The sequence below is a fragment of the Mizuhopecten yessoensis genome, unplaced genomic scaffold, assembly GCF_002113885.1.
Source record: "Mizuhopecten yessoensis strain PY_sf001 unplaced genomic scaffold, ASM211388v2 scaffold3997, whole genome shotgun sequence".
Classification (NCBI taxonomy): domain Eukaryota; kingdom Metazoa; phylum Mollusca; class Bivalvia; order Pectinida; family Pectinidae; genus Mizuhopecten; species Mizuhopecten yessoensis.
In genome coordinates this window covers 1,539-14,449 of record NW_018405324.1, presented here as the reverse complement: position 1 = coordinate 14,449, position 12,911 = coordinate 1,539, and the positions used below count along the sequence as shown (strand labels likewise).

At 41.8% G+C, this 12,911-nt stretch overlaps 1 protein-coding gene across 1 annotated transcript in view; it reads left to right on the top strand.

Annotated features, from left to right (window-relative positions):
- Nucleotides 1-12,291, top strand: part of LOC110448308 (axonemal dynein light chain domain-containing protein 1-like) — a gene marked incomplete at its 3' end in the record, with an annotated part of 31,040 nt that extends 18,749 nt beyond the window's left edge. The window contains exons 12-15 of the mRNA XM_021494478.1: nt 224-290; nt 485-643; nt 7,457-7,725; nt 12,250-12,291. Of these exons, the coding sequence (XP_021350153.1) occupies nt 224-290; nt 485-643; nt 7,457-7,725; nt 12,250-12,291 (537 nt within the window). The remainder of the gene's footprint in view (nt 1-223; nt 291-484; nt 644-7,456; nt 7,726-12,249) is intronic.
- Between the last annotated feature and the right edge of the window lie 620 nt (nt 12,292-12,911).

Below are 12,911 nucleotides of genomic sequence, written 5' to 3'. Positions count from 1 at the left end.
TAACACAGCCTTGTGGTGTGAGCCTTTGTATTATCTACAGTGTTAACCACCCTTAATGTGTTTACACCCAGTCTAACCTAACACAGCCTTGTAGTGTGAGCCTGTGTATTATCTACAGTGTTAACCATCCTTAATGTGTTTATACCCAGTCTAACCTAACACAGCCTGGTGGTGTGAGCCTTTGTATTATCTACAGTGTTAACCATCCTTAATGTGTTTACAGTGAACTGTCAGCGGTCAAGGAGCACGATCGCAAAGTTACCAAGGAGGCAGCTCAGGCCCAGGAAGATGTAAGTATCTCATTGATCCACCCCTCTCTGTCATCATTGAGTTATTGTATAGGTACAATGGTGCTAAATGAGTCCGAGACTATGATAAATTATACACATTTTGGCTCGTTTTGATAGAGTGAAAAATGAAAAAGAAAGCTACTGTTCTTCTCCCTTATGATGCTCATTACTTAATTTGATTACCTCCCTAACAGCTGCGAACAGCCCTGATCGAAGCTCAGAAAAATGCTAGCCTGTTGGCTGAGTACCATGACCTGTATGAACTTCAACGTAAGCGTCTGGAGGGTCAGGTGCTTATGTTGACTGAAGAGAGAGAATTGTGGAGTCAAGCTGCATACAGTCTGGCATTGAAGGTATGTCCTGTCAAATTTAGTATAGTCACCATACAGTCTGGCACTCAAGGTATGTCCTGTCACATTTGGTATAGTCACCATATAGTCTGGCACTCAAGGTATGTCCTGTCACATTTGGTATAGTCACCATATAGTCTGGCACTCAAGGTATGTCCTGTCACATTTGGTATAGTCACCATATAGTCTGGCACTGAAGGTATGTCCTGTCACAATTAGTATAGTCACCATACAGTCTGGCACTGAAGGTATGTCCTATCACACTTAGTATAGTCACCATACAGTCTGGCTCTCAAAATATGTCCTATCACATTTAGTATAGTCACCATACAGTCTGGCATTTAAGGTATGTCCTGTCAAATTTAGTATAGTCACCATACAGTCTGGCACTAAAGGTATGTCATGTCACATTTAGTATAGTCACCATACAGTCTGGCATTTAAGGTATGTCCTGTCAAATTTAGTATAGTCACCATTCAGTCTGGCATTGAAGGAATGTCCTGTCACATTTAGTATAGTCCCCATACAGTCTGGCACTCAAGGTATGTCCTGTCACATTTGGTATAGTCACCATATAGTCTGGCACTCAAGGTATGTCCTGTCACATTTGGTATAGTCACCATATAGTCTGGCACTCAAGGTATGTCCTGTCACATTTGGTATAGTCACCATATAGTCTGGCACTCAAGGTATGTCCTGTCACATTTGGTATAGTCACCATATAGTCTGGCACTGAAGGTATGTCCTGTCACAATTAGTATAGTCACCATACAGTCTGGCCCTGAAGGTATGTCTTGTCACATTTAGTATAGTCACCATACAGTCTGGCATTTAAGGTATGTCCTGTCAAATTTAGTATAGTCACCATACAGTCTGGCATTTAAGGTATGTCCTGTCAAATTTAGTATAGTCACCATTCAGTCTGGCATTGAAGGAATGTCCTGTCACATTTAGTATAGTCCCCATACAGTCTGGCACTCAAGGTATGTCCTGTCAAATTTAGTATAGTCACCATACAGTCTGGCATTTAAGGTATGTCCTGTCAAATTTAGTATAGTCACCATACAGTCTGGCATTGAAGGTATGTCCTGTCAAATTTAGTATAGTCACCATACAGTCTGGCATTGAAGGAATGTCCTGTCACATTTAGTATAGTCCCCATACAGTCTGGCACTCAAGGTATGTCCTATCACATTTAATATAGTCACCATACAGTCTGGCACTCAAGGTATGTCCTATCACATTTAATATAGTCACCATACAGTCTGGCACTCAAGGTATGTCCTGTCACATTTGGTATAGTCACCATACAGTCTGGCGCTCAAGGTATGTCCTGTCACACTCAATATAGTCACCATACAGTCTGACACTCAAAGTATGTCCTGTCACACTTAGTATAGTCACCATACAGTCTGGCACTCAAAATATGTCCTATCACATTTAGTATAGTCACCATACAGTCTGGCACTGAAGGTATGTCTTGTCACATTTAGTATAGTCACCATACAGTCTGGCACTCAAGGTATGTCCTGTCACATTTAGTATAGTCACCATACAGTCTGGCACTCAAGGTATGTCCTGTCACATTTAGTATAGTCACCATACAGTCTGGCACTCAAGGTATGTCCTGTCACATTTAGTATAGTCACCATACAGTCTGGCACTCAAGGTATGTCCTGTCACATTTAGTATAGTCACCATACAGTCTGGCACTCAAGGTATGTCCTGTCACATTTAGTATAGTCACCATACAGTCTGGCACTCAAGGTATGTCCTGTCACATTTAGTATAGTCACCATACAGTCTGGCACTCAAGGTATGTCCTGTCACATTTAGTATAGTCACCATACAGTCTGGCACTCAAGGTATGTCCTGTCACATTTAGTATAGTCACCATACAGTCTGGCACTCAAGGTATGTCCTGTCACATTTAGTATAGTCACCATACAGTCTGGCACTCAAGGTATGTCCTGTCACATTTAGTATAGTCACCATACAGTCTGGCACTCAAGGTATGTCCTGTCACATTTAGTATAGTCACCATACAGTCTGGCACTCAAGGTATGTCCTGTCACATTTAGTATAGTCACCATACAGTCTGGCACTCAAGGTATGTCCTGTCACATTTAGTATAGTCACCATACAGTCTGGCACTCAAGGTATGTCCTGTCACATTTAGTATAGTCACCATACAGTCTGGCACTCAAGGTATGTCCTGTCACATTTAGTATAGTCACCATACAGTCTGGCACTCAAGGTATGTCCTGTCACATTTAGTATAGTCACCATACAGTCTGGCACTCAAGGTATGTCCTGTCACATTTAGTATAGTCACCATACAGTCTGGCACTCAAGGTATGTCCTGTCACATTTAGTATAGTCACCATACAGTCTGGCACTCAAGGTATGTCCTGTCACATTTAGTATAGTCACCATACAGTCTGGCACTCAAGGTATGTCCTGTCACATTTAGTATAGTCACCATACAGTCTGGCACTCAAGGTATGTCCTGTCACATTTAGTATAGTCACCATACAGTCTGGCACTCAAGGTATGTCCTGTCACATTTAGTATAGTCACCATACAGTCTGGCACTCAAGGTATGTCCTGTCACATTTAGTATAGTCACCATACAGTCTGGCACTCAAGGTATGTCCTGTCACATTTAGTATAGTCACCATACAGTCTGGCACTCAAGGTATGTCCTGTCACATTTAGTATAGTCACCATACAGTCTGGCACTCAAGGTATGTCCTGTCACATTTAGTATAGTCACCATACAGTCTGGCACTCAAGGTATGTCCTGTCACATTTAGTATAGTCACCATACAGTCTGGCACTCAAGGTATGTCCTGTCACATTTAGTATAGTCACCATACAGTCTGGCACTCAAGGTATGTCCTGTCACATTTAGTATAGTCACCATACAGTCTGGCACTCAAGGTATGTCCTGTCACATTTAGTATAGTCACCATACAGTCTGGCACTCAAGGTATGTCCTGTCACATTTAGTATAGTCACCATACAGTCTGGCACTCAAGGTATGTCCTGTCACATTTAGTATAGTCACCATACAGTCTGGCACTCAAGGTATGTCCTGTCACATTTAGTATAGTCACCATACAGTCTGGCACTCAAGGTATGTCCTGTCACATTTAGTATAGTCACCATACAGTCTGGCACTCAAGGTATGTCCTGTCACATTTAGTATAGTCACCATACAGTCTGGCACTCAAGGTATGTCCTGTCACATTTAGTATAGTCACCATACAGTCTGGCACTCAAGGTATGTCCTGTCACATTTAGTATAGTCACCATACAGTCTGGCACTCAAGGTATGTCCTGTCACATTTAGTATAGTCACCATACAGTCTGGCACTCAAGGTATGTCCTGTCACATTTAGTATAGTCACCATACAGTCTGGCACTCAAGGTATGTCCTGTCACATTTAGTATAGTCACCATACAGTCTGGCACTCAAGGTATGTCCTGTCACATTTAGTATAGTCACCATACAGTCTGGCACTCAAGGTATGTCCTGTCACATTTAGTATAGTCACCATACAGTCTGGCACTCAAGGTATGTCCTGTCACATTTAGTATAGTCACCATACAGTCTGGCACTCAAGGTATGTCCTGTCACATTTAGTATAGTCACCATACAGTCTGGCACTCAAGGTATGTCCTGTCACATTTAGTATAGTCACCATACAGTCTGGCACTCAAGGTATGTCCTGTCACATTTAGTATAGTCACCATACAGTCTGGCACTCAAGGTATGTCCTGTCACATTTAGTATAGTCACCATACAGTCTGGCACTCAAGGTATGTCCTGTCACATTTAGTATAGTCACCATACAGTCTGGCACTCAAGGTATGTCCTGTCACATTTAGTATAGTCACCATACAGTCTGGCACTCAAGGTATGTCCTGTCACATTTAGTATAGTCACCATACAGTCTGGCACTCAAGGTATGTCCTGTCACATTTAGTATAGTCACCATACAGTCTGGCACTCAAGGTATGTCCTGTCACATTTAGTATAGTCACCATACAGTCTGGCACTGAAGGTATGTCTTGTCACATTTGGTATAGTCACCATATAGTCTGGCACTGAAGGTATGTCCTGTCACATTTAGTATAGTCACCATACAGTCTGATACCCAAGGTATGTCCTGTCACATTTAGTATAGTCACCATACAGTCTGGCACTCATGGTATGTCCTGTCACACTATAGTTACCATACAGTCTGGCACTGAAGGTATGTCTTGTCACATTTGGGATAGTCACCATATAGTCTGGCACTGAAGGTATTTCCTGTCACATTTAGTTTAGTCACCATACAGTCTGACACTCAAAGTATGTCCTTTAGTATAGTCACCATACAGTCTGGCACTCAAGGTATGTCCTATCACACTTAGTATAGTCACCATACAGTCTGCACTGAAGGTATGTCCTGTCACATTTGGTATAGTCACCATATAGTCTGGCACTGAAGGGATGTCCTGTCACATTTAGTATAGTCACAATACAGTCTGGCACTGAAGGTATGTCCCGTCACACTTAGTATAGTCACCATACAGTCTGCACTGAAGGTATGTCCTGTCACATTTAGGTTAGTCACCATACAGTCTGACACTCAAGGTATGTCCTGTCACACTTAGTATAGTCACCATACAGTCTGGCACTCAAAGTATGTCCTGTCACATTTAGTATAGTCTCCATACAGTCTGGCACTGAAGGTATGTCTTGTCACATTTGGGATAGTCACCATATAGTCTGGCACTGAAGGTATTTCCTGTCACATTTAGTTTAGTCACCATACCTGAAGGTATGTCCTGTCACATTTAGTATAATCACCATACAGTCTGGCACTGAAGGTATGTCCTGTCACATTTAGTTTAGTCACCATACAGTCTGACACTCAAAGTATGTCCTGTCACATTTAGTATAGTCACCATACAGTCTGGCACTCATGGTATGTCCTGTCACACTATAGTTACCATACAGTCTGGCACTGAAGGTATGTCCTGTCACATTTAGTATAGTCACAATACAGTCTGGCACTCAAAGTATGTCCTGTCACATTAAGTATAGTCACCATACAATCTGACACTCAAAGTATGTCCTATCACACTTAGTATAGGCACCATACAGTCTGGCACTCAAGGTATGTCCTGTCACATTTAGGATAGTCACCATACAGTCTGGCACTCAAGGTATGTCCTGTCACATTTAGTTTAGTCACCATACAGTCTGGCACTCATGGTATGTCCAATCACACTTAGTATAGTCACCATACAGTCTGGCACTGAAGGTATGTCCTGTCACATTTAGTTTAGTCACCATGTATGTCCTGTCACATTTAGTTTAGTCACCATACAGTCCGGCACTGAAGGTATGTCCTGTCACATTTAGTATAGTCACCATACAATCTGACACTCAAGGTATGTCCTATCACACTTAGTATAGTCACCATACAGTCTGGCACTCAAGGTATGTCCTGTCACATTTAGTATAGTCACCATACAGTCTGGCACTCATGGTATGTCCTGTCACACTTAGTTTAGTCGCCATACAGTCTGGCACTCAAGGTAAGTCTTGTCAAACTTAGTATAGTCACCATACAGTCTGGCACTGAAGGTATGTCCAATCACACTAAGTATAGTCACCATACAGTCTTGCACTGAAGGTATGTCCTGTCACATTTAGTGTAGTCACCATACAGTCTGGCACTGAAGGTATGTCCTGTCACATTTAGTATAGTCACCATACAGTCTGGCACTGAAGGTACGTCCAATCACACTAAGTATAGTCACCGTACAGTCTGGCACTGAAGGTATGTCCTGTCTCATTTAGTATAGTCACCATACAGTGTGGCACTCAAGGTATGTCCTATCACATTTAATATAGTCACCATCCAGTCTGGCACTCAAGGTATGTCCTGTTACATTTAGTATAGTCACCATACAGCCTGGCACTCAAAGTATGTCCTGTCTCATTTAGTATAGTCACCATACAGTATGGCTCTCAAAGGATGTCCTGTCACACTAAGTATAGTCACCATACAGTCTTGCTCTGAAGGTATGTCCTGTCACATTCAGTGTAGTCACCATACAGTCTGGCACTCATGGGATGTCCTGTCACATTTAGTATAGTCCCCATACAGTCTGACACTCAAGGTATGTCTTGTTACATTTAGTATAGTCACCATAGAGTCTGGCACTCAAAGTATGTCCTATCACACTTAGTATAGTCACCATACAGTCTGACACTCAAGGTATGTCTTGTCACATTTAGTATAGTCACCATAGAGTCTGGCACTCAAAGTATGTCCTGTCACATTTAGTATAGTCACCATACAGTATGGCTCTCAAAGGATGTCCTGTCACACTAAGTATAGTCACCATACAGTCTGGCAATCAAGGTAAGTCTTGTCAAACTTAGGATAGTCACCATACAGTCTCGCTCAAGGTAAGTCTTGTCAAACTTAGTATAGTCACCATACAGTCTCGCTCAAGGTATGTCTTGTCAAACTTAGTACCAAGTCGCCACACATTCTGTCGCTCAGGATATATCTCTTCATATATATATCACAAGTCACACTATAGTGTGACATCCAATGTAATATATCTCATCAGTTTTAGTCACAAGTCACTCTATAATCTGGCACACTGAAGTCACAAGTCATCCTATAGTCTACAATGTAATGTCTCATTGTCTGTGTTATTATAACACCTATGAAGTTATGTTAATTATGATCTCTGTATACTTGTAACACTTATGTAACTATCTTGTAATGATTTTGTTGCTAGGTGACTGCAGAGGCCAACCTTATCACAGCCAAGCGACTTCATGTTAGTGAGAAGTCGTGGGCTAAACTAGCAACACATTTCACCATCCTCCTCAGTGACAAAGACACAGAACTCCTGGCAAAACTACAAGGTCATGTGGAGAAGTGGCGCGACCTGGTGGAGGATTTTAACATGATACTGATAACCCGGGAGGAGGAGATGAAGACCAACATTGGCGGTCTACGCAGCGGTATAGAACGTTGGATGCATGACATCAGAAATCTTTGTTTGTAAGTTAAAGTCCTCTTGTGTGACCAACAATGTTTTCTTTTATTGCACATAGCATGATTTTTTACCTGATTGTTTAAAACAGGTACAATCACAAAAACGTACTAAATATATCATTTGTATTCACAATAGACATCACCAGTAGTGGATGTAATATCACAATTATTGACTTGTTATCACCAGTAGTGAACGGGTTATCACAATTACTGACCTGTTATTACCAGTAGTGGAAATGTTATCACAGTTACTGACCTGTTATCACCAGTAGTGGAAATGTTATCACTATAATTGACCTGTTATCACCTGTAGTGGAAATGTTATCACAATTACTGACCTGTTATCACCAGTAGTGGAAATGTTATCACAATAATTGACCTGTTATCACCAGTAGTGGACCTGTTATAACAATAATTGACCTGTTATCACCAGTAGTCGACCTGTTATAACAATTATTGACCTGTTATCACCAGAAGTCCACCTGTTATAACAATTATTGACCTGTTATCACCAGTAGTGGACCTGTTTTAACAATTACTGACCTGTTATCACCAGTAGTGAACCTGTTATAACAATTATTGACTTGTTATCACCAGTAGTGGAAATGTTATCACAATTATTGACCTGTTATCACCAGTAGTGTAATGTTATCACAATAATTGACCTGTATCACCAGTAGTCAACCTGTTATAACAATAATTGACCTGTTATCACCAGTAGTCGACCTGTTATAACAATTATTGACTTGTTATCACCAGTAGTGTAAATGTTATCACAATTATTGACCTGTTATCACCAGTAGTCGACCTGTTATATCAAGACTTTACCTGTTATCACCAGTAGTCGTCCTGTTATAACAATTATTGACCTGTTATCACCAGTAGTGGACCTGTTATCACAAAAATTAACCTGTTATCACCAGAATTGGACTTGTTTTCACAAATATTGACCTGTTATCACCAGTATTGGATGTGTTTTCACAAATATTGACCTGTTATCACCAGTATTGGACGTGTTTTCACAAATATTGACCTGTTATCACCAGTATTGGACGTGTTTTCACAAATATTGACCTGTTATCACCAGTAGTGAAACTGTTATCACCAGTTGTAGAACTGTTATCACTAGTTGTGTATATTGTTATGTTATATTTACAGTCTATACACCATGTTTTATTTATGTAGTTATTGGTTAAGTATTTGGAGTGAAATGTTGCACACTTGTAGTTTTCTATCACATTGAAGTCCTGACATTTTGACCTACTCTACACTTTTTAGGTGTGTTTAAGTTAACCATGAAAGCCTCATTACTGAGCTGCTGTTCTCTCAGCTACAGCAATGTTAAGTTCACAGATTTGTTGTACATGTTTGTGTTTATTTACCTTCTAGAGCTAGGAGAAGGTAAGATGTAGTATCGATAGTCCTGTTGTATTTCCCCAACATTTCTAGTCTTTTGTGAATAGATGTTTCTGCCCCTATACCTGATAGAGATGTTCCTGTCCAAACATTTAAAGATAGATCACCCTACCTCTAAATAGGTGGAAATATGCCCACAACCAAAACACTTATAGGTATAATTCACTGCTCCTACATTATGTGTGATACCTCCCCAATACCTGTAGATATATTTCCCTACCACTAATCTGGGGTGATATCCCCACCCCCTACCTGTAGATATATTTCCCTACCCTTACACAGGGGTGATTCCCCACCCCAACACCTGTAGATATATTTCTCTACCACTACACTGGGGTGATATCCCCACCCCAACACCTGTAGATATATTTCCCTACCACTACACTGGGGTGATATCCCCACCCCCAACACATGTAGATATATTTCCCTACCACTACACTGGGGTGATATCCCCACCCCCAACACCTGTAGATATATTTCCCTACCACTACACTGGGGTGATATCCCCACCCCCAACACATGTAGATATATTTCCCTACCACTACACTGGGGTGATATCCCCACCCCCAACACCTGTAGATATATTTCCCTACCACTACACTGGGGTGATATCCCCACCCCCAACACATGTAGATATATTTCCCTACCACTACACTGGGGTGATATCCCCACCCCCAACACCTGTAGATATATTTCCCTACCACTACACTGGGGTGATATCCCCACCCCCAACACATGTAGATATATTTCCCTACCACTACACTGGGGTGATATCCCCACCCCCAACACCTGTAGATATATTTCCCTACCACTACACTGGGGTGATATCCCCACCCCCAACACATGTAGATATATTTCCCTACCACTACACTGGGGTGATATCCCCACCCCCAACACCTGTAGATATATTTCCCTACCACTACACTGGGGTGATATCCCCACCCCCAACACATGTAGATATATTTCCCTACCACTACACTGGGGTGATATCCCCACCCCCAACACCTGTAGATATATTTCCCTACCACTACACTGGGGTGATATCCCCACCCCCAACACATGTAGATATATTTCCCTACCACTACACTGGGGTGATATCCCCACCCCCAACACCTGTAGATATATTTCCCTACCACTACACTGGGGTGATATCCCCACCCCCAACACATGTAGATATATTTCCCTACCACTACACTGGGGTGATATCCCCACCCCCAACACCTGTAGATATATTTCCCTACCACTACACTGGGGTGATATCCCCACCCCCAACACATGTAGATATATTTCCCTACCACTACACTGGGGTGATATCCCCACCCCCAACACCTGTAGATATATTTCCCTACCACTACACTGGGGTGATATCCCCACCCCCAACACATGTAGATATATTTCCCTACCACTACACTGGGGTGATATCCCCACCCCCAACACCTGTAGATATATTTCCCTACCACTACACTGGGGTGATATCCCCACCCCCAACACATGTAGATATATTTCCCTACCACTACACTGGGGTGATATCCCCACCCCCAACACCTGTAGATATATTTCCCTACCACTACACTGGGGTGATATCCCCACCCCCAACACATGTAGATATATTTCCCTACCACTACACTGGGGTGATATCCCCACCCCCAACACCTGTAGATATATTTCCCTACCACTACACTGGGGTGATATCCCCACCCCCAACACATGTAGATATATTTCCCTACCACTACACTGGGGTGATATCCCCACCCCCAACACCTGTAGATATATTTCCCTACCACTACACTGGGGTGATATCCCCACCCCCAACACATGTAGATATATTTCCCTACCACTACACTGGGGTGATATCCCCACCCCCAACACATGTAGATATATTTCCCTACCACTACACTGGGGTGATATCCCCACCCCCAACACCTGTAGATATATTTCCCTACCACTACACTGGGGTGATATCCCCACCCCCAACACATGTAGATATATTTCCCTACCACTACACTGGGGTGATATCCCCACCCCCAACACATGTAGATATATTTCCCTACCACTACACTGGGGTGATATCCCCACCCCCAACACATGTAGATATATTTCCCTACCACTACACTGGGGTGATATCCCCACCCCCAACACATGTAGATATATTTCCCTACCACTACACTGGGGTGATATCCCCACCCCCAACACCTGTAGATATATTTCCCTACCACTACACTGGGGTGATATCCCCACCCCCAACACCTGTAGATATATTTTCCTACCACTACACTGGGGTGATATCCCCACCCCAAACCTGTAGATATATTTCCCTACCCTTACACAGGGGTGATTTCCCCACCCCTAACACCTGTAGATATATTTTCCTACCACTACACTGGGGTGATTTCCCCACCCCAACACCTGTAGATATATTTCCCTGTCCCTACACAGGGGTGATATCCTCACCCCAACACCTGTAGATAGATCTCCCTACTCTTAGACAGGGGTCATATCCCCCCCAAAAAACCCCAACAAAACACCTATATATATATTTCCATACCCAAACACTGGAGTGATATCGCCTGTACCACCAGGACTACGTGACCTCCTTCTACGCTATATAGTTAATGTATCACCCTCTACAGTATATAGGTAGTGTACCTTTCCCTGTATTACTAGTGGACCACCGGGGACACTGGTTCTACTCACATAAAACTGAAGTCTGAACACACAGCATATCTTTTTTATTGTTGTACTTGTTTCTTTTATTTCCTCTTCCTTTATTACAATTGTACCTCTGAATTCCTACGGATGTAGTTCTACCTTTAGTTGTACTTATAGTTGGTAAAAGGTTTCATTTCAATGTTTTATTTGGTGGATGGTTGTCTACACAATGATACAATTTCATGTGTCATATATTAATAAAGATAAGTTTTTCTTGTGTGTTTTTTTTATACAAAATTGTATATATTTTCAATCTTTTTATTTTTTCATTTTTTCATTTATTTTTATTTGTCTTGTGTGTGTAAGTGACACAGTGTATGTAGCAGACAAAGGGGTACATTGTCTTTGTGTATTTTACAGTGAGTTACACATAAATGATGTGTGTATAAAATGATTTGATTACAGAGACTCAGACTCGGATGTCACTAGTAGACTGAAGTCTGCCAGGTATTATAGGCCATAAGCCTGGAGCTGAACGGTTTAGTTTTAGAAATTAATGCTTTGTATTGACTAATGAGATGTTCTGTTGCATTCATGTTAATTGTTTCTAAGTTATAACAGTATGAGATGTTGTGAGGGAGACACAGCTGTTCTATCATGATAGTTGTTGTACTTACAGTGTGAGATGTTGTGAGGGAGACACAGGTGTTCTGTCATGATAGCTGTTGTACTAACAGTGTGAGATGTTGTGTGGGAGACACAACTGTTCTATCATAATAATTGTTGTACTTACAGTGTGAGATGTTGTGAGGGAGACACAACTGTTCTATCATGATAATTGTTGTACTAACAGTGTGAGATGTTGTGTGGGAGACACAGCTGTTCTATCATAATAATTGTTGTACTTACAGTGTGAGATGTTGTGAGGGAGACACAGCTGTTCTGTCATGATAGCTGTTGTACTAACAGTGTGAGATGATGTGTGGGAGACACAGCTGTTCTATCATGATAATTTTTGTACTAACAGTGTGAGATGTTGTGAGGGAGACACAACTGTTCTATCATGATAGTTGTTGTACTAAGTGTGAGATGTTGTGAAGGAGACACAGCTGTTCTATCATGATAGC